Raw genomic sequence first — 22149 nt, 5'->3', positions numbered from 1 at the left:
CAAAGGAAGAGGCTGCCCTCTCGAGGCCAGGTGCCCGCACTGCTCCTCCTGGCATCTCAGTCCCTGCCAGCCTCCCAGCCTCATTCCAGCCCCTTCCTTGGCTGATTATAGACCTAGGCTTCCCTCTGGTGGTTACACGATGCCCAGGCCTGAGGCTGTGCTGGCTGAGCAGGGTTGGGGTGCTTTACCTGGGGTTCTTTGTGGGGTGTGCAAAGGAGAAGGCATTAAACCAATAGGTGATCCTGATCAGATGCAGGCAGAGGGCTTCCAGTCCTGGTCCTTCTATCCCACTGACTGGCCTCGCTAAACCCCAGTGTTCTCACCTGCAAAATGGGAATATGAAAGCACCTGCCTCGTTGCTGGGACTAAATAGGATGAAGAATAAAATGAGCTCAGCTCAGTGCCCACCTACCAATAGTCAATAATAGTAACTTATTAACTGTTGTTGGTATCTGCCCTCAGTTTCCTAGGCTATAAAATAGGGATGGAAAAATCTCATCTATGCCAACTTCTTAGAATAGTCATTCATTTAACGATTATTTATTGAGCACCTACTATATGCCGGTACATGTAGTATTTTAGGCTCGTTGACATTGTGGCCCACTCTTTTCGAGTAGGGGGTAGGGAGGCACTCTCAAGCTGAGGGCCCCAGCCTGGGCCCAGGCTCTGGGGGATGGGGAGGGTGGAGTTGAGTGCAGGGCTCCAAGCAGCAGGCCAGCAGCGCCACCTAGTGGCAACATGCAGTCAAGCCAGCAGACTTGTACTTCCCTGGGTTCTCAGGACTGAAAATCAGGCTCCCTTCCAGGGCACACAGACCTTGGGGAACCAGGACCCTGTGCGGGACAGGGAGGTCCCATAATATTTCTGGGCACTTCCCAGGCCCCAGGAGGGTGGTAGGCAGGGCAGGGGCTTTAAAGGAGTCAGGCTCTGGGGTTGCTAACAGAGCCTCTTGGCATACAACTTATTAAAGTAGTCTGGCCTCAGTTTTCCTCATCTACAAAATGGGCGATCGTAAAATAACAGAGAACTGACATGAGACTCTGAGGAAACAGGGAGGGGCAGGGGGAAGAGTCAAGTGCTGGATCTTTCCGGTGAGACGAGAGGTAGAACCATCTGAGCTAAGAATGAACTGGGAAAGTCCCGGGACCTGCTGACTGGAGCAAGGGTCCAGGGTAGGACCTCACATGCCAGGCCAGCACAACATGGGGAGCGAGGACTTCGGAGTCAGACATGCGTTCAAATCCTGACTGCATCACTTCCTAGATGGGCCCCAAGCACATTCCTTGACCCTTCCAATCCCAGTTCCCTTTTCTAGAGCCTCCTAGTGACTGTGGGCCATGCTGGGTGAACAGAGATGAGCACAGAGCCATGCACAACAGGCAGCTGATCCATGATTCTCTCTCGTCATTGATGTTTCTCCCTCTCTCCCTCTCCCTTCCTCTCTGGAAGCAATAAAAAATAATTTTTTAAGGAGAAAGACTGCAGTTTTATCAAGGGTGGCCAAGGCCAAGCTCACCAAGCAGGGGACATTTGACCAGATGAAAGTGAGAGCCAGCCATGCGGACATCTGAGAGCAGAGCACTTCAGGCAGAGGAGGCAGCACACGCAAAGGCGGGGGGGCGTCCAAAGAACAGCCACGTCTGACTCCGAGGCCCTTGGCCTAAGCAGCTGGCCGGCTGGAGTGGCCGTTCCTGAGATATGGAAGGAGCTTCAGGGGCAGGCGTGGGGGGAATATCAGGAGTCAGCACAGGAAGTGTTAGGCTTGGGGTGCCTTTTGCTATTAGACATCCAAGTGGGGGTGTTGAGTAGTCAGTGGATGTCTGCGTCAAAGGGAGGAAGGTCATCTTGGGAGTTTTTACAACCACGAGGCTGGAGTGAGTGCAGACAGACCAGACAGACGAGGCCCTCAGACGCTGAGATCGGGGAAGAGGAACCAACACCTGAGACTGGGCGGCCACAGAAGGCAGAGAGAAACCAGGAAGGTGCTGTCTTGGAAGACAGACAGAAAGCACTTCGAGGAGGAGGGTGACCAGATGGCCAAGGGCTGCTGACCAGTCAGGGAGATAAGGAGAGGGCATTGGACTCAGGCGTGAGGAGGTCATTGGTGATCTTGTTCAGAGCAATTTGGGCGGCAGCAGGGGGCAAGGGCCCTATTCGGGAGGTTTGAGAGTGAACGTGGAGAGAAATCAGAGACACTTTGAAAGTGGTAGTTGTGACGGGAGGGAAGGAGAGAAATAGGGCGGACACTAGAAGGGTAGGAAGATCGAGAAAGCTTTGCCTGCTTGTGTGTTTTCAAGTAGGAATAGGAATGACTTGTTTATATGCTCCTGAGAATGATCCAGCTGGTTCCTGGAGGAGATCCGTAAAACTGATAAACCCCTGGCCAAGCTAATCAGGGAAAAGAGAAAAGTCAAATGACCAATATCAGGAATAAAAAGATGTAATCACTCAGGTCCTACAGATATTAAAAGGATAAGAAGGGAATGTTATGAACGACTTTGTGCCAATAAATTTGACATCTTAGGAGAAATGGACAAATTCCCTGAAGGACTCAACTACCAAAGCTCTCAAGAAGAAATGAATAACCGAAATAGCTTTATACCCATTAAAGAAGTCAGACTTGTAGTTAAAAACCTTCCCACAAGAAACCTCCCTCCGGGCCCAGGTAGCTTCACTGGCGAATCCTATCAAACTTTTAAAGAAGAAATAATACCAACTCCACACAATTGAAAAGTAAGGAATATTTCCCAAGTAATTCTATGAAGCCAGCATTCCTCTGATACCAAGACAGACTAAAACATTACAGGAGAACTACAGTCCAGTGTCTGTCCCGAACACGGGTGCAAAACTTCTAAACAAAATTTTAGCAAACCAAACCCAATAATATATTAAAAAGGTAATGCATCATGATTGAGGGGGCTTTATTCCAGGAAGGTTGATTTAACATTTGAAAAGCAATGTAATTCACCATATTAACACACTTTAAAAGATGTAGGAAAAGCATTTGACAAAACCCAGCATCCATTCTTGATAAAAATTCTCAGTAAACTAGAAATATAAGAGACCTTCCTCAACCTGATAAAGGACTTCAATGAAAACCTACATCTAACATACTTAATAAAGACTGAATGCTTTCCCCCTCAAATTAGGAATAAGTAAGGATGCCTACTCTCACACTTTCTATTCGGCATTGAATAAAACAGAATAATTTTTAATTTTTTATTGAATTTATTGGGGTGACACTGGTGAATAAAATTATATAGGTTTCAAGTGTACATCTCATCTGTATGTTGTATTGTATATTCCCTACCCAAAGTCAAGTCTCCTTCCATCACCATTTATCTCCCCTTTTCCCTCTCCTGTCTCCCCCACCGCCCTCTTCCTCTGGTGATCGCCATACTGTTGCCTTTCTATGAGTTGTTGTTTTCTTAATCCCTTCATCTTTTCCACCCAGCCCCTGCCACACACCCCTCCCCTCTGAGAGCTGTCAGTCTGTTCTCTGTCTCTATGAGTCTGTTTCTATTTTGTTTGTTAGTTTATTTTGTTCATAGATGCCACATGTAAGTGAAATCATTCTGCATATAAGAGAACCCAGAAATAAAGCCACACGTATATGGAAAATGATTTTCAACAAATCTGCAAAGGCCATTCAGTGAAGAAAGGAACATCTTTCAACAAATGGTGCTGGAGCAATTGGATATTCATAGACAAAATAACTGAATTTCAATTCATATCTTGTGCCACATACAAAAATTAACTCAAAATTAACTCACAAGCCCACAGTGGCTTTAGAACCAGAGTGACTGTCCCTCCTAAATATAATTGCTTTACTTAACTATAAAACTTCTAAAAGAAAATACCTTTGTGGCAAAGGTTTCTTAGATATGATACCAAAGGCACAATGCACAAAAGAAAGACATTGGACTTCATCAAGTGAACATGTCTGCTTTTTAAAAACCATTGTTAAGAGAATGAAAAGACAAGCCACAGACTAGGAGAGAATATTTGCAAATTGTATATCTGATAAAGGACTTGTATATAGAATACATAAAGAATTTTCAAAACTCAATAATAAGAAAACAAACAATAAATTGTTTTAAATATTTGAAAAGATGCTTCAACAAAGAAATTATGTGGACAGTGAATAGGCCCGTGAAAAAAATGCTTAACATGGTTAATTATGTAGGAAATGCAAAATAAAACTGCAACGAAACATCACCACAAAGTCAAGAAGACCGGCCATAGCAAATACTGGCCAGGATCTAGAGGAGAGAAAATCATGCATCCACTTTGGAATATGCTTTGGCAGTTTCTTTAAAAGTTAGGCACACAGCCCTCGCTGGCGTGGCTCAGTGGACAGAGCGTCAGCCTGCAGAGTGAAGGGTCCTGGGTTTGATTCCGGCCGAGGGCACATACTTTGGTTGCAGGCTCTTCCCTGGCCAGGGCCCTGCTTGGAGGCAACCAATCGATGTGTTTCTCTCACATTGATATTTCTCTCTCTTTCCCTCTCTCTTCAACTCTCTCTAAAAACCAATGGAAAAGTTTCCTCGGGTGAGGATTAAAAACAAATGAGAGGAGAAAAAAAAAAGGTAGACATACACTTACCATGCGATCCAGTTGTCCACTCTGAGATATTTACCGAAGAGAAATGGAAGTGCAGTTGGCCTTTGAATAACAGTTTTGAACCGTGTGGGTCCACTTACATGCGGAAAATACACTCGGCCCTACGTATCCGTGGGTTTCGCACTGCAGATTCAACCGACGGCGGATCGAAGAAACAGTATTTTCACATTCCCAACCGCAGATTCCCAACCTCGGGTTCCCAATTGTGGGTCAAAAATACTGCTTTGGATCCTCTGTTGGTTGAATCCACAGATGTGAAGGGCTGACTATAGTTAAGTTTTGGGGGCAAAAAAACATATTCCCAGATTTTTGAGTGCCCTGGGGGTTGTTTGAGGGTTAACAGTATATTTCTACATAAAGACATGTACATGAATGTTCACAGCAGTTTTATTTGGAATAGCAGTAACAAATAAAAACAAGACAAATGTCCATCAGTAGGTGAAGAGATAAATAAACTATGGCACATCCATAAATAGAATACAACTGAGAGCCCTGGCCGCTTGGCTCAGTGGATAGAGCGTTGGCCTGCAGACTGAAGGGTCCCAGGTTCAATTCCAGCCAAGGGCACATACCTGCGTTGCAGGCTCGATTCCTGGTATGGGGCGTGTAGGAGGCAGCCGATCAGTGTTTCTCTCTCATCTTTAGAGATAGATGTTTCTATCTCTTTCTCCTCCCTTCCTCTCTGAAATCAATAAAGAAATATATATTTTTTAAAAGAATACAACCAAGAAATAAAAAGGAATGGACTACTGATATATGCTACAAAATAAATGAATCTCAGAATACTTCTGTTAAATGAAAGAACAAATGGAGAGTACCTGCTGCATACGTCCACTTATGTATAATTATAGAAAATACAAAGTAATTTAAAGGGACGGAAAGCAGGCCTGTGGTTTCCTTAGAATGGGATTGTGGGGAGGGCTATAAAGAAGGGATGACTAAAGGATAAGAGGGAAACGTTCAGGGTGATGGTTATGTTCATTATCTTAATTGTGGTGGTGGTTTCATTGATGGTATATTTGTCACTTTATTTTTTAAATATATTTGTCACTTTAAATATGTGCAGTTTATGTTAAACATACCTCAATAAGCTGTTAAAAACCAAGTTTGGGGAATATTGTATTTGGGATTTTTATACAAAGCCAGTCTTCCTTAATGCATTTTATGGTTCTGTTTTTTGTGTGTGTGTGTGGGGGGGGGGGGGGGGGGTTTTGGTAATTATACAGCAAGCATGCCCCAAATCAAAGCCCACAGATCCTGTTTCACAAGCATCGAGGCCTGCACGCATACCGTCACTTTCTGTGTGCCCTGGTGTGGGAAAAGGACTCGTTCTGAGGGTCATCCCTCCATGCCTGCGAGGCAACGGGCCCAGGTGATGTCACTGGCTTTTCCGCACAAAAGGAGAGGCATCCCAACCACAGGACCAAGACGTCCTCGCCAGGTGCTCCGCGTTGCTTTCTGGAGAGGGAAGGGGCTGAGCACTGGACGGCAATAAAAGTGCCCACTGAGCGCAGTCCTCTGCGGGCACCAGCCATGGTCCCTGGTGCCCGTGAGCAGCAGCGAGAGGAGAGGGGCGCCTGCGGGGGGCGCTGGAAAGAGGAGGACAAGGCGACCAGTCGTCCAGGTTCCGAGGTAAAGTGGCTGTGGACAAGTACACCCAGCGCCGTCCCCAACCTCAGTGTCTCCGCCCCTTGCTGCCCCAAAGGCCGCTCCGAGCATGGCGCGCATCCTCAGAGAACAGCCAGAGCCCGGGGCCAGGAGAACCCCAGCCAGGCACAGTTGGGGCTGGCCTCGTGTCCAGAGGTCAAGATGGGGACCAGCAGAGGCTGCGGCAGTGGCTGCGCTGTGCCTGGTTCTGCACACCTCCGTCCACACGAGGCAACAGGCAGCACAGCAGGGGGGCTGAGTGCCCTGGGACATTCTCTCCCTGGGTCATGTCATGGCTTTGCCCATCACCAGCCATGCACCTCGGGCCAGTTACTCAGCTACTCTGTGCCTCAGTTTCTCCTTCAATAAAATGAAGATGACAAGAATTACCACAGACAGCTGTGAGCATTAAAGGAATTAATATCTGTAAGATTTTCAGACATGTACAAGTCTAGACACAGGTACGCTCGCTGACGTTTGCTGTGGGTGCACTCTGTCCTTTTGAACCTACACATGGCAAGTTAGGCTTGTACACGTAGCCGACCAAGCATCCCACCACTTAATCCTGGGTGTGATGGACATGCCCCTTAACACCCCTAGAGTAAGTACATCAGGTTTGGGGCTCTTGCTGTTTTATTCTATTGCCCTGGCTCCTAAGAACCCCATAGAGCAGTGGCTCTCAACCTTCCTAATGCCGCGACCCTTTAATACAGTTCCTCATGTTGTGGTGACCCCCAACCATAAAATTATTTTCGTTGCTACTTCATAACTGTAATTTTGCTACTGTTATGAATCGTAATGTAAATATCTGATATGCAGGATGTATTTTCCTTGTTACAAAATGAACATAATTGAAGCATAGTGATTAATCACAAAAACAATATGTAATTATAGATGTGTTTTCCAATGGTCTTCGGCAACCCCTGTGAAAGGGCCATTCGACCCCCAAAGGGGTCGCGACCCACAGGTTGAGAACCGCTGCCATAGAGAATCTAGAATCCAAGTCGGAGGCTGCAGGAAGGCAGGGGTGGACGGATCCCTGTAGGGCCTGCTGTCTCCAGCGGGGGGCAGTCAGCACCAGGCTGTGCTTGGCATCCCGCGGCCTTCGCCCCGCCCCCGTCCCTGGGAACAAGTGCACGGCTTCCTGAAGGAGGGACAGTCACCCTGGTGTTGAAGCCACCGTGGGCTGCGGGCACTGCTGCTCCCAGACCCAAGGCTTTCCTAGTCCCCTTCGGCCCCTTCCCAGAGGAGGAGCCTCATGCCATAGGTGGCTTGGCCTCAGCTTCCCAGTCTGTAAAGGAGGCAGTCATCTCTGCCTCCTCCCCGGAGGGTTCCCACCAGCGAATTCCTAGCAGGAAAGGCAGGCTGCAGGCCCAGCCCACAGGCCCAGCTGGGAAAAGCCATTTCCTTAAGTGGCAACACCTAAGAAGAACGAAGAACGGGAGAGGCCCTTCCGGACCCGGCTCGGGCAGCCTCGGGCCAGCTGCGGAGTCTCCCGGCCTCGGTGTCCCAACTGTCCCAAATCTGGGCCCCAGGGTGGACCCCTTCAGTCCTGCACCAACACAGGGCTGCCGAGTCCACGTTCAGGCCTTCCTCGCCCCTCCCCACCCACCCAGCAGCACAAATGAAAGACACACAAAAAAATCAAGTCTTTATTGTTTGATTAATAAACCGGCTTAGAGGGAAAAGAGTGGAGTGTGTGGGACACACCCAGCTTTGATTAGTCAGAAACTCCTGTTAACTGTGTACAAAATGAGCGTTACAAAATCACGTAAAAAAACAGGACCAAGCAAAGCAGCAGCCTTGGGGAGGGCTCAAGGCACCTGGAGGCTGAGGAACAGGCCCACCTGCCCTGGAGCATGGCCGAGGGTCGGGGCCTGGGGTGTGCACCTCCCCGCCTGCACTGCGGGGCACCCTGCTCTCCTCTCTCCCGTTTACAAACCACGGAAAACCGCCCCCAGAGGGGCATAAACATCCGAGGCCAAGGCACTGCCAGAAAAGACTGGGCCCTGAGCTGAGCGCGGAGCTTCCCCTCCCCACGGCCCAGGCCACCCTGGTCCCCGTGCCCCGCAGCGAGCAGACACGGACGGCAGCTGGGGAGGCCTCAGGTTCCGTTCTCCAGGGAGGCAGTGGCCACGGGGGGGCCCGAGCCGGCCACCAGAGCAAACAGCCAGGCTTGGTTCAGTGCCGCCCAGGGAGAGGACCGCTGTCCTGTGCAGCGCCCACGAGGCGGGGCTGTGCTGGCACTGTCCTGTTGACGCCCTGGCCCAGGCCGGCCCTAACTGGGGTAGCACATGCAGCATCCCGCGCCCGCCGCGTCCATGCGGGGCTTGGCGCCAGGCCCCAGCAGCCCGTCGGTGACCGAGTACTCCGTGATGATGTCTTCCACCCGCGTGATGTACAGGAACGTCAGCAGCACCCCCAGGAACTGAGAAGAAGGGCAGGCGGGTGAGGCTGCTGGGGATCGGGCAGCCCAGCCCTCTCCAGCAGCCCCGTTCCCAGAAACCCAGGCAGCCAGTCAGGAGCACTCATGGCACCGGTGGCCTGGAAACCCCAGGGCACGGCCTTCTCCCCAGCACCCCCACTGTCAGCAGCCCCACCCTGGGCCCTCCTCGGCCCTCCCAGGAAACCCCAGAGACCTCCCCTGTGCCCATCAGCAGAGGTTCCTCCATCCTGGGACTCCTGTCCCCACCCCAGCTATGCCACTCACAACCTGGGCAAGTCTCACTTAACCCTGCCGAGCGAGTCTCGGTTCCCTCCTCTGTAAAATGGGTATAACAGGACCTACCTCACAGGACAGGAGGAGGGAGTGCGGGGAAGCACTCGGAAGAGCTTTATGAGCAATGCTACTGCCATGCGCCCTCTCCTTCCAGCCCTCAGCCCTCCCAGGTGAGCCCAGCTTGCCGGTACAAGAGCCTTCTTCACCCGCCCCTTTTGTACCTTCTCTGCACCTGCAACCACCTGCCACCCTTCAATGAGCCCACAGCCCGCCCACCACCCTGCCTCCCACTCCCCACCCTGAGTGGAGCGGGGCCCAGCCCACCTGGGGGAGCAGGATGCCCAGCAGGAGGCCGGCCATGATGGTGTAGTTGTCCATGAACCAGATGAGCACGGCGTTGGTGCAGCCCCGCACGTAGATGACGTCCTGCACGCTGAGGCGCTGCAGGGAAAGAGCCTGGCTGAGCGCCTCCCCGGGCAGCACCCCGGTCCCAACGACCACCCATTCGAGGTCTGGCCAAGTCCCTCAGCCTCCCTGAACCTGTTGCACATATGCATGCGAGAAGGTGGCTCCAGATCACTGAGTCTCAGGGGGCAGTTGTGTTCCCTCGAGAGCACGGGAGCGCTGTGGTGGCGCTGCTGGCGGTCACAGCGAATGGGGTTGGGGACCGAGGGACTTCAGAGCTCAGAGCCATCCTACTTCACCCACTTCCCTGCCTGCGTGCTCGCTATGTCCCGCAGGCACTCGTGTGGGTGCAAACCCACTCATAGTTATCTGAGCCCAAAGCCTAACTCCAGGCACATATGAAAACCTAAGTGGGGTCTTACTACATACACTGAATTCTGCAGAAGTGTGACTATGTAAATTAAGGGATGATTATAATTTATTTTGTGTGGAACTTTATCGAGAATTGTTTACCATTTAAAAAAAAACATAAAAATAATGCAAGTTGCCAACATGACAGCCGCCGCCCCTGTGTGCAGACACCTGACTGCGCTGTGTCTTCTGGGCATCGACCTGGTGCCTGAGCCCTTTGTTGAAACGTGTTATATGGTTATAAGTTGTTTTATTTCATTTCTCCTTCCATCTCAGTTAGATCAGGTTACTTGTTTTGAAATTAGGTGTGTAGGTAGGTTACAGGTCATATTATCTGTGGATTTCATTTCAGGATAATATCTAGGGCATTGCCAAGAGGTTAGTATACACACTGGCCATTGGGTCTGATGGCTTGAGGGCCATTGGGTCTATGGCTCTACCGCTTACGTGTGGATCAAATCACCTTCCGGACCCACCCCAAGCATGTGTGTTTCCAATGAGCTCCCAGGGCCGTGCTGCTGGCCTGGGGCCGCACTGCGAGGACCACTGCTCAGAGGCGTCTCGGGCATCCGGTTCAGCTCCCTCTCAGCACTGCCCCGGCCTCTCTCCCAGCCCAGGGAGCCGCTCAGGAAGCTGACCCAGGAGGGATCCTGAGGGCTCTGTCCTCCACGGCCTCCTGGGTCCCAGGCTGAGAGAACCAGCGGGAGGCATCTGCAAACGGGTGCTCCGAGGGCAGAGGCAGGCTGGCGCTGGGCACGCCGGGCACATGAGTGTGTCTCACCGACAAGTCCACAGCAGGCCCAGGCCAACCCTGGCAGGCGGCTTCTCCCAGCCTAGGGGGCTCGTGGCGCCCTGAGCCCCTCTGTGTCTGAGGAGGGGTAGAAACCCCTGTCAGTCCCTGGCTCCTGGTCACAGCCAGAGACGCTGGAAAATCTCAGCAGCCAGGAGCCCACCCCCAGGGGACCCTGCAGTCACCCTGGGGAGAGGACAGGAAGAGCCACTTTCCTGGAGACCTGGAAGACATTACCTCCTTGTCGATCGTTCTGTAGCCACACATGGTGTTGACGACTGCCGTCTGAAACAGAAAGGTGGGTCAGCTAACACTGACGTGGTGTGCAGTCAAAGACACTCTTATCCTCCGTTCTATGGAGGAAAGAGCAGAGGCGGAGTTGCACTGCCTGGTCTGGTGACAGCTGAAATCCCACCCAGGCAGTCTGGCTGGAATCTGCATCTCCACATCCCGCCTCTAAGCAATGCCGACGGAGGGGAGGTGGGAAGGCTAGTTCCGCGGCACTTGGGTGGGAACCACTACTCCATCAGCGGCAGCCCAGGAACCCAGAGAAAAGCGTGCCACCCCGGCTGCCCCACTGCGGCCTTGCCGGGGCACAGCTCTGCTGGCACGCAGATGCCCTGTCTCAGAGGTCGGCTCCTGAAGGAAAACCCCAGGCCACAGCCAAGACCCTGGCCAGTGCTGGGTTATCGGAGGGCAAGGCTGGGATCTCTGACCCACTGCCCGCCCCTGCAGACTGCTACCCCACAGTGGAAGTGCCCCCATGTCCCCTAGTGGGAAGAGAGTCCTTCTCAAGAAGTCCCAGAAGCTGACAATCTAGGTGCTGGGAAAGCTGTGTTCGGCCCTGGACCCACCAAAGCCCTTCCCAGCAGGCGAGAGTCACAGGGCTGGTGCGGCCCTTCCCATCATCCCTGTGGGCCTGTGCCATCTCCTCCTTCTATGAGGTGAGAGAAAGCTAGATGCCCTGGTCCCGCCCCTCCACATCTGAGTGACAGCTGCTGTGGGTCAGGGTGCAGCAGGATGCAGGAGAGCAGCAGCGTGGCCTCTGGCATCGCGGTGCCTGGTCCAGATCCCGCTGTCACTATGAGCTCTGTGACCGGCCTCCGGGTGCTGCGGAGGGGCTGGCACATGGAGGCACTCGATACATGTTTACTGAATGAATGAATGAATGAATGATAGGCTCCTCGGTCCTTTCCATAAGCAATGGTGATCGGTGAACCCACCTCATGAGGCTGTTTTGAACATAAGAGGACGGGCCTGCTTGCTTCTGCTAAGCATTGCCAGGGCAGCAGGCCACACCGCCTTTCCTTCGGCTGCCAGGGAGCACCAAGCCACCAAGTCCCTTTTCAGGGACTCCATAGCCCTTAGCTCAGCGGTTCTCAACCTGTGGGTCGCGACCCCTTTGGCGGTCAAGATACACACTTGAAGTGCGTGTCCCAGGGCCGGGCACACAGGAGAGCCCAGGAATGCCAGCTGGAGGGACTTTGTTTATAACCCCAGCTTCCGGAGAGGCCAGGAAGAGCGTGGCTCTCCCTCCTGTAGAGCGGGTGGAACTCAGACTCACCCGGATCAGTCTAAGTGTCAGGGCCTGGTGTGTGAGCAACATAGCTCCAGCCTCAACCGTCCGCCTGGCGCCCTGGAACCCAGCATCGCCAGCATCCACAGAGCATTCTGGCCCCTCCAGGCCATGAACATGACCCCCACGCAGAGGGTCAGGCCAGGAGCAGGGACGTGAGGGCACAATGAGAGTGGGCGCTTCCCACCCTGTTTGCCCGTTCATTCAGGCAAATACGGACTGAACACCTACCATGTGCCCATAACTGTCCTAGGTATTTGGAACAAAGAAGAACTAAACAAAGTCCTCCCTTCATGGAACTTCTATTCTAAAGAGGGAGCCGTGAACATAATAAATAGGCAAACTCTATGGTGTGTATCAAGGTGACAAGAGTGACTTCACGCTTCGCTGTGGTTCCAGCCCTGAAGGTGGGACCGCAGCCCCTGCCGTGGGGAGCAGACAGGCAGCGGGCAGAGGCATCCCTAACACAGGAGCCCAGGACCCTCCCTCCGCCCTGGGGTGAGGGGGACTCGCCTTCCCTTCCAGGAGAGCTCCCCTCCAAGGAGGGGGATAAGAGGCATCCAGGGGCTTTCCCAGAGTCAAGCCTGCCTGGGTTGGACCACAGAATCGGTATTTACAAGCCGATGTGAAGCTCTGTTGCTCCCTACCCCCTAGAGAGCCGGGGAGCTGAGGCGGAGTTCCTGCCCCAGGTTAGCCGCTGAGGCCCAGGCAGAGAAGGCTCAGGCAGGAAGAATCCTCTCCCTGGGGGAGGGACCAGAACTGCCCAGATCCTCTAGGAAGCCCTGTTAGGGTATTTCTTTTCGAGCTGAGAGCGAGGGGAACCATGGCTTTCCCCAGAGGACGGGCCTGCTTGCTTCTGCTAAGCATTGCCAGGGCAGCAGGCCACACCACCTTTCCTTCGGCTGCCAGGGAGCACCAAGCCACCAAGTCCCTTTTCAGGGACTCCATAGCCCTTAGCTCAGCGGTTCTCAACCTGTGGGTCGCGACCCCTTTGGCGGTCAAACGATCCTTTCACAGGGGTCGCCTAAGACCATCCTGCATATCAGATACTTACATTACAATTCATAACAGTAGCAACATTACAGTTATGAAGTAGCAACGAAAATAATTTTATGGTTGGGTCACAACATGAGGAACTGTATATAAAGGGCCTGAAGGTTGAGAACCACTGCAGCTGATAGGTCAGTATTTCACATCTCTGTCATCCGGCCCTCCTACTTCAGAATATATTTCCCACAATTCCATTTTATTTAAGTTTAGTTTTTTGTTCTATGTGTTTCAGAACCTTGGCTGAATGTGATCGTATAAGACAAGTAGCTTCACACACAAATGGAACCGATTCCATCGAGGAAGGAAACACTCTCTTTCACATTTAGAGAAAATCATCCCAGTGCGGGGGACACGGGGAGCACACGGAAGGACCGGAGATCACGCAGCCAGGTGGCGGGCACCTCCCCACCCAGTGTCCCCATTCAGAGGCCAGCACTGTGTTTATACTCCCAGCCTGACCTCTTCCCCCAGACTCCAGGCTCATCTCTAACTACCACTTTGACAGTCCTGCTGGCACGTCACACTGGCTCTCAAACCCCACATGTCCATGCTGAGCTCCTGACGTCCCCAAATTTGTCCCTATAGTCCTCCCCCTCAAGCAGTGGTAGCCCCACCTTTCTTGTAGCTCAGACCAAACTCTGGGAGTTCTCCTCAGTTTCCTCTCACCAACCCCCCACACCCCATCTGCCAGCAAATCCTGTCGGCTTACTTGCAAAACACGGTTTGCCTCCTCCACGACCGCCACCTGCCCTGAGCCTTTGCCTCCTCCTGCCCGGTGTGGTGGATGCTGTGCGGAGCTGCCCAGCACCCCGCAGCTGCTGCTGGGAGGGGAGCGCTGCTGGCAGCAGCCCTTAGCTGGCAGCCCCCCACCCCCCGCAGTGACTGTCACGTGTGGTTGATTTTATGTGTTGATTTGACCGAGCTTGGCGGTGCCCAGATATTTAGCCAAACAGTGTCTGGCTGTTTCTGTAAGGGAATCTTTCCAATGAGAACAACAGTTAAATCAGTAGACCAAGGACAGTGGATCACCCTCCCTAATATGGGCAAGCCCCGTCCAATCCGTTAAATGCCTGATTTGAACAAAAAGGCTGCCTTGCCCTGGCGGCCATGACTCAGTTGGTTGAGCATCGTCCAGTGAACCAAAAGGTTGCCGGTTCAATTCTCGGTCAGGGCACATGCCCGGGTTTCAGGCTCAGTTCCTGATAGTGGATGTGCAGGAGGCAGCCAATCGATGTTTCACTTGCTCTCTCCCTCTCCCTTCCTCTCTCCCTAAAAATCAATTTAAAAATCATTTAAAAAAAAAAAAAAAAAGGCTGCTCCCCCTCCCCCCGCCCAATTTATAGAGAATGCTTCCAGCCAGACTGTCTTCAGATCTGAACTGAAACACCAGCTCGCCCTGGGTCTCCACCTGCCAGCCTTCAGCGAGGGCCCACGCCAGCAGCCCTCCTGGCTCTCAGGCCTTGGGACTCAGACTGGAAGGAAGCACTGGTTCTCCTGAGTCTCCAGCTTGCTGACTCACCTGCAGTTCTCAGGACCCCCTTGCCTCCATGATTCCGTGAGCCAATTACATACACACACACACACACACACACACACACACACGGGCACACGTCCTATTAGTTCTATTTCTCTGCTGAGCAAAGCCAGCAGTCCCTCCCAGGTGGGACACGGGACCACTGCAATGCCTGGTCACAGTGGGTATGAAGCCTCGGCCTCCGTGCCCCATGGATTCAGCTGAGGCTCCTACTGGGTCTGCATCGTCGCTCAGCTTCCCCCTCTGCCCAGCTCTGCTCTGTCAGCTCCCTTACAGGTGTTGACCCTGAGAGCACTTCTACTGAGCCTCCTGCTCACTATCCCGAACCCCAGAGTCTGCTGCCCAGACAGCCTGACCTGTGACGCCTAGACGGCTGCACTAGCCCTTCACCCGGCTCCCTGCCTCCACCTCTGTCCCCACAGAAGCCAGGGTGATCCTGGGAAAGCCCAAGTCAGAGCTGCCACTCAGCCACTGAAGCCTGTCACTTCCTGTCACTCCGGGGAACATCAAAGTTCTGACGGTAGCCTTCGGGGCACCCATAACTTCTCTGGCTTCATCTGCTACTATCCTCACCGCCCCCAGTCCTCACTCTGCTGCAGCCAAACTATCTCTGTGCTGTTTCTCAAACGCACTCGGGTCATTCCCACCCCAGGGCCTTTGCACTTGCTGGTCTCTCTGCCAGGAATGCCCGTCCCCCAGAGATGCATGGCTTACGCCCTCACTTCCTTCAGGGTTTTACGGAGAACCCACCTTCTCAGTATCTAAAATGGCAGCCCTCCACGCCCCCGCTTTACTTTTTGTCCCTAGCACTTATCACCTTCTAACATCCTCCTTTATTATTTGTTTTGTCCACATGCAGGCAGAGAGTTCTCCGTGTGTTTGCCTAAGAACACACGGAGCACTAACCCCCAGAACCCGGAACCACGTCTGGCAAATAGTTGGTCCTCAGTAAATACTTGTTGAATGAATGAACTAAAATTGGGCTTCCTCATCCCAACTTGGACATTCAGGTGCCTCTGCCCTGGCTGACGAAGTTCAGGATCATTTCCCACAGGCCCCCCAAAAACACTGGGCTCCCTCCCAGCATCCCCTGCCCAGAGAGCCCCCCTAAAATGGCAGCTAACATTTCCAACACACCTCCCTCCTGGCCCAGCCTTTCTCAGAGCTCGTGCCCTTGTCACTGGCTCCCCGACTCCTGGGTGAGGCCACACCCACGCCACCAGCTGCTCAGTTTACTGAACCCGCCAGTGGGCACAGAATGATGGCGACGTCCGAAGAGAAATTTTCCATGACTATCGGAGCATGAGTAATCGCGAAGCTCTCTGCCTCGTTCCAGCCCAGAAACCAGGCAGTTTTTGGACACATTAGTCAAACACAGAAGATTGACGAAGCCTCTGTCCTTCGTAAGCGGTGACTACACAGGGCCGCCTCCCACGTCGCTAAGTGGGTGAGGGGGTTGGCAGGCCCCTGCTGGCATTTACATCACCAGCCCCCCTTCCAGGCGCCTTGTTACTGATGATCACCAGGCCCTCAAGCCCTGGAGACGCCCAAGGCCGGCCCTGCTCTGGCCCTCCCGCTGCGGAGGCTGAACCGGCCACCCCCGCTAAGCTGCCCTGGCCGGAGTCCTCTCCTGCTCCCGCCTGGCTTATCCGGGAGTCCAGAGCACAGCTCTGGCGATGGCTGCCCGCCTGCCATCCCAGCCCCACCAACCCTCTGCTGCCTCAGTTTCCTCTCCTGTTCAGTGGGTAAAACAATAGCGCCGACCTCACAGGGTAGCTGACAGGACTAAGTGGGTTAATACAACTAAAGCACCTAGAACAGGCCTGCACAGGTGAGGCGCAATGATGCAGACTCACCACTCCTAGCGAAGGAAGCCCCCCCCCCCCCCCCGCCAGCTTCACCCCTGCAGGAGCCCTTGAGGCCCAGGAGGCCCGAACAATGACCGCCACCTGAGGCCTATCCCACCCACCCACCCCTGTCCTAAAGACAATGAAGGTGCCCGACCAGCGGGGTGGCCGGGGAGCAGGGAGTACCGTGTTTCTGAAGCAGCAGGTATAGGGCACCCCGCAGGCCAGGGGTCCGGGGGCGTTGCAGTCGTGGTACTGGTTTTTGCTCCAATCTCGGTAGTCTTCGCCGCCACAGCACTTGAACTGAGGGAGGAAGCAAGCAGGGAAGGGAGCTGCTGTGACCACTGAGGCCGTGGGCACACAGCAGGAGGGGGTCCTGGCAGGGGACGGTGCAATTTATGAGGTGGCTCGCCCTGGTCCCAGGAGTGACAGGGAGCACCTGAGCTGGGTGCTGTCAGGGCGAAGCCCCCCCAGGCAGCATGGCCGCCCCGGAGGTGGAGAGCACCCCGTCACCGGAGAGGCATGCGAGCCGAGGCTGAGAAGCCTCTTGGTGGGATGCCAGGGTGGTGGCTAAGCACGGGAAGGCCAAGTCCTTCCTCGACAAGTGGATTCCATCTTCGTGTCCCAGTGCCGGTGTCAGACCAGGGAAGTTGGCCTACAGGGTCCCAGAGACTGGGATTCTATGGAAGCCACCACAACCAGTGGCCCCAGCGCTGCCTGCCTGCTGCCCTTAGCAGAGAGGCACCCCCCTCCGTCCGGCCCTGGGCTCAGCACTGAGCCATGAGAAGGCTGGTGCCATTCTCCCCCGAGATGAGCTCCTCCCTGCATCTCCCCCTGGAGCGGTGCCAATGCCTGGGGGAGTAGTTACTCTTCTGGGGTGCAGTGTGTCCAGGCACTGTTCTGGGCACCACAGGGACAGGGTGAGCAAAGCACGCGGCCCTGCCCACCACGTGGGACACATTCCAGTGGAGGGAGTCCGAGTGCAAGCACGGCATGGAAAGGTCAGTGCCACAGCGCTGTGCACCAGGAATGTGGACACACAGGGGAGGAGGGGGAGGGGCAGCGTCAGGGTAGGAGGTCAGGGAAGGCCTCTGAGATGACATTTAATCTGAACCATGAACAACAGGAAGAAGTCAACACGTGCAAAGACCCTGCACAGCAATGAGCCGGCTGTATTTCAGCAGCAGGCGGAGGCCAGCGTGCAGGGCACAGCGAGGAGAGTGGGAGGGGTGAGGGTGAGGGGGCAGCACAGGCCAGACTTACAAAGCCTTGTGAGGCAGAACAGTAGGAGCTGGGATCGTATTCTTTCTGAGTGACGGGAAGTCACTGGAGGGCTTAACCAGGGGAGTGATATGGTGAGAGGGCCTGATCAGCCCACAACCTTTCACGGTCTGCACAGGGCCGGTTAGGCTATTAGGTTTTAGGACCTGGAAGTGCCTCTCTGTGGTACAGCACAAAGGGCATTTGCTTTGCAATCAGACAGACCCGAGTTCACATCTTCACACCACCACTCCCAGCTGTGTGACTTCAGGCAAGCTGATCAGCCTCTCTGAGCCTCAGATCCTCATCTGCAAAGCTGGTTGAGAAATCCCAGCTGTGCACAGCTGAGCTGAAGATTACAAAGAGAGGCCGTGCATGATGCACCCAGCATAGGGCCTGACACCAAGTGTGCCCAATGAGCATGAGTCATACCCCCACCCACCCTGGGAGAAATAAAATCCCCAACCAGCTCAAGGCTGGGTCCAATAAAAGCATCGCACTCCACCCACCAGACAGAGCTGGCAAGCACATCCCTGGCCAAGAAGGGCCTCCCAGAGGCTGCACCTGTTGTGACCACAAGAAAGCCCTGAGCCAAGGGAGTGGCCACTTCGGGGACCCTGGGTGCAGTAAGATGCTGGTCCCCACTGAGGGCTATCACGGGGTGAGGCCAGCGGAAGCCCCCAAAGCCATGTCCAGGAAGTGCTGTCAGGGCTGAGCAGGCTCACAGTCCTCCAGCCCTGCCTGCCCTCACCTGGGAGAACATGAGGACACTGACACCTGCTGACTGAGGTCTTGCCCCATGCCTGGCACTGCTCTAAGCACTTCTGAATCAAGTCCAGGCAACCCCGCCAAGAGGAGGGGGACCATCAGGATCCCCCGAGGCAGATGAGGAGCCTGAGGGTCAGGACTAAGTGAGATGGGTGTGTCTAAGCCAAGCAGGACAGGGGCCGGCCCTGCAGCTGCTATTGCACTCACAGGGTTGGGCCACCCTTGGGGGAGAGGGACAGCATCTCAAAATGACATCATCGCCGTCCAAGAAGGGTCATGGAGGAACAGGAGAAGCCCTGTTCTGTTCCCGATGCCGGGGCTGGAATCAGGGAAGGGCTCTGTTCCCACCGGGGCTGGAATCAGGGAAGGGCTCTGTTCCCACCGGGGCTGACCTGGACTTGGCCGGGCGTGAGCTCCCGCCACTGAAGGAGCCGGCAGAAGGGACTTCTGACCTGGGTGGCTTAGAGCTCAGCTCACTCCCCTCTCAAGGAAGGAGGGTCTTTGCCCATTGGAGAGGGGCACCCTGGGACCCTGCAGGGTGGCCTGTAGCTACTCCTAACCTTATTCCCATTTTTAGGGGGAGGGTCCATGGAACAGGTAGGGCAAGGCACGTGGGCAGAGGACTGGTTGAGAAGGTCAGCCCCGTCCTGGCTGGTCAGCCACCTGCTTGGGAATGGATAAGCCACATCACCCCTCACCCTCACCCTCTTGAGCAGGGTCCCAAGCGGGGGGCAAAGCGCATGGGAGGCACATCTCTGACTCAAAAAGCCTGGCTCACCTTCTTCTGAACAAAGTCCATGATGTTTTTGAAGTCCAGGTCATCATAGTAGTTCTTGATTCCTCTTCGAATGTTGTCGTTCAGAAAGTCGATGGTCTATTTAAAGAGAAAAATGACAAAAGAGGACCACACATACCCCAGAGACCAACCCAAGACCCCCGGAAGTTCCCACTAGAACAGAGTGCCCAAGTGCCCAGGAAGCCCCATCCCTGCCCGCATGGAGCACCCCCTCCCTCCCACCCTGAACACTCTCGACCTCCCTGCCCACACACCCTCTCTGTGCCTCTAATGCCCATCGGACGCCTGAGTCCCTCTGCCATGTCTGAGCAGGAGGGACTCACCCCCTTTTCCTTTGCAGATCAAACAACCCAGGCCCTGAGAGGGGGCCCAGCTAGGGGTGCACAACCCCAAAGCAGCCATGGGGCCGGCGCTCAGCTGTCCCGGTTCCCAACCTGGTGTTCCTTCTACTGTCCAGAGACAGGCCTGAGCTGAATCTTCCCTTTGACCCCCAGAACTCTACACTCTTCTCTACTATCCAACCTCTTGTGTTACAGGTAAGGAAGCTGAGGCCAGAGCGGGGCCCTGACTCTCCCCAGTTCGCAGAGCAGGCTGGTTAGGGGCCCAGCCAGGACAGGGCATGAGGTCTCCCGAGTTCTGCGTGGCCCCCCCTCATCGCGGCAGGGCTCTGGCCCGGAGGAAAGGGCCCACCTCCTGGCTGGAACTGGGGCAAGCCCCGCCGGGAAGAGCAAGAGCGCTGGCATGCCGCCCTCCCCCAGTCACCCCGGGCCTTCTGGATCAACGGCCTGGCTGTTGTGCTGAGATCCCGGAGCACAAAAGGCCCCATAGCGGGAGGGGTGGGGACGGGGATGTGGGCAGCCCAGCTCCATGCTCACAGGGACAATCGGGGCCTTCAGAGCAGGGAGGCCCTCGTATCATCAGAGATTGTGCGGCACAAAGCGGGCATTCTCGGCCCTGGAGCCAGACGACGGCCGGGGGAGGTGCCTGCGGGGACACTGGGGCAGCGGGGCCCTGGGGTCCAGGCCCAGGCCTGCCACTGCGGCCCCGTCACAGCTCTTCCCCTCTCTGGGCCTCCGTTTCCCAGGCCTGTGTATGACATCTTCCAGATCAAAGACGAGGCTGAGAGGGGCTGTCAGGCCTTAGGATCAAGAACAGTCCTGCAGCCACCCAGGCCTCAGGCACTTCATTTAACATTTGAGCCTCCATTTCTTCCCCTGCAGAATGGAGAGGCATCCTCTGCCTCATAGGGCTTTGAGATCTAAATAAAATAAAGCTACAAAAGTCCTTATGAAGATGCGGGGACATAGCAGGTCCTGGTCTTATTAGTATAGATCGTGGTCAGCAAACTGCGCCTCGCGAGCCACATGCAGCTCTTTGGCCCCTTGAGTGTGGCTCTTCCACAAAATACCGACTTCTGCGCATGGGCCACGAAGTTTCAATCGCACTGTACATGCGCGCCCGCACGTGGTATTTTGAGGAAGAGCCACTCTCAAGGGGACAAAGAGCCGCATGTGGCTCGTGAGCTGCAGTTTGCCGACCACTGGTATAGATCTTTCTTCTTCCAGAGACACATACCCATGGCACCACTTCATTCCCATCACATCATCCGTGGAAAACAGCTAAGCCCAGGGGGAACCACGGCCCCACGTCTTGTCCAAAAGACATACTTCAATGGCGGCAGCCTTGCGCAAGAGCCAGTCCCTGGCCGAGGACCCCTCACAAGCACCCTGCAGCCTGGAGAAGCCATGTGGCTTGTCCAGGGTCACCCTGCTGTCGCTGGCAGGTTGATGCTGACTCAAGGTGTCAAACTCTCCGCCTGATGCACTTTAAGAAGCCCAGTTAAGAAGCCACGGTTCAGTTTGGGGCCATCTCCCCAGCCCATCTGCAGTGTCAGGAAGAGACACAAAGGATACATCTGCCAGGTCCCTCCCGACACACCGCCCAAAGCCAAGGAGACAAGGAGACCGGCGCAGGGGAAGCTCTGTGGCAGCAGGAGAGCCCTCTGCTGCTGCTGAGCAGCCGCCCCGGAGCAGACCTGGGAGCTGGGGAAGACTGGACACAGCCTCCGAGGCCTGGGCCAGGCCTCTCCCACTGAAACCTCTGCACTCAACAGCCCACGGACTGCACGTGTCTGGCGCTGGATCCTGGGGCCAGGGCTGGGTGGCCACACAGCCTGGCAGAGCAGGGACCACCTGGATTTTCCAGCCTTAGGTGCCTGCTCCCCTGGGTGATCCTGGGCAATGGTTGGAGTGTCTACGAAACAGGACACCAGGGCAGAGCCAGTCTGCCACCCCTGGTAGGACAGGAATGAGCTCATGGATTGAGTGGCATGCCGCAGGGGCCCTTGGCTGAGCTGGGCCACAAGGGGTAATGTCAGTGTCAGGGACATGTCTAAGGCTACCTGCATGAGGGCGTGTCAACTGGCCTCCTGCCACTCTCGAGGCACTGCAGACACAGCCCCGGTGCACCACGTCCTTCTGCACCTGTCCCAGCCCACTGGCCACCTCCCAGCCCTCCACCGGGTCAACGTGCTAGAGATGGAGGGGAGGGGAGGAGGGCAGGAGGACCAGGCAGGTCTGCAGAGGAGATGCCAGAGGCCCGAAGGGGAAAGCTCTCCCTCGCTGTTTGGTGAGCAGCCCTGACCTCTCTCCCCAAACCGTCTCAGTCTGAGCACCTTCCCAAGCTGCCGACTCCAAAAGAGGCCTGTGTGGGAAGCAGGCTTT

General features: G+C 54.7%; 1 protein-coding gene across 2 annotated transcripts in view; it reads right to left on the bottom strand.

Moving 5' to 3' along the window:
- Nucleotides 1-7908: 7908 nt before the first annotated feature.
- The window catches only part of TSPAN15 (tetraspanin 15), a 49163-nt gene continuing 34922 nt past the window's right edge, over nt 7909-22149 (bottom strand). For both annotated transcript variants that reach the window (XM_070432897.1, XM_070432896.1), the window contains 5 exons: nt 19409-19504; nt 16789-16905; nt 10833-10880; nt 9314-9430; nt 7909-8698 (listed from right to left, as the gene is read on the bottom strand). In XM_070432897.1, the coding sequence (XP_070288998.1) occupies nt 8549-8698; nt 9314-9430; nt 10833-10880; nt 16789-16905; nt 19409-19504 (528 nt within the window). In that variant the 3' untranslated portion in view covers nt 7909-8548. The remainder of the gene's footprint in view (nt 8699-9313; nt 9431-10832; nt 10881-16788; nt 16906-19408; nt 19505-22149) is intronic.

The sequence above is a fragment of the Myotis yumanensis genome, unplaced genomic scaffold (genome assembly GCF_028538775.1).
Source record: "Myotis yumanensis isolate MYYU_CA2020_CCGP unplaced genomic scaffold, mMyoYum1.0.hap1 SCAF_13, whole genome shotgun sequence".
Lineage (NCBI taxonomy): Eukaryota > Metazoa > Chordata > Mammalia > Chiroptera > Vespertilionidae > Myotis > Myotis yumanensis.
This window is presented reverse-complemented; position numbering and strand designations above follow the sequence as displayed.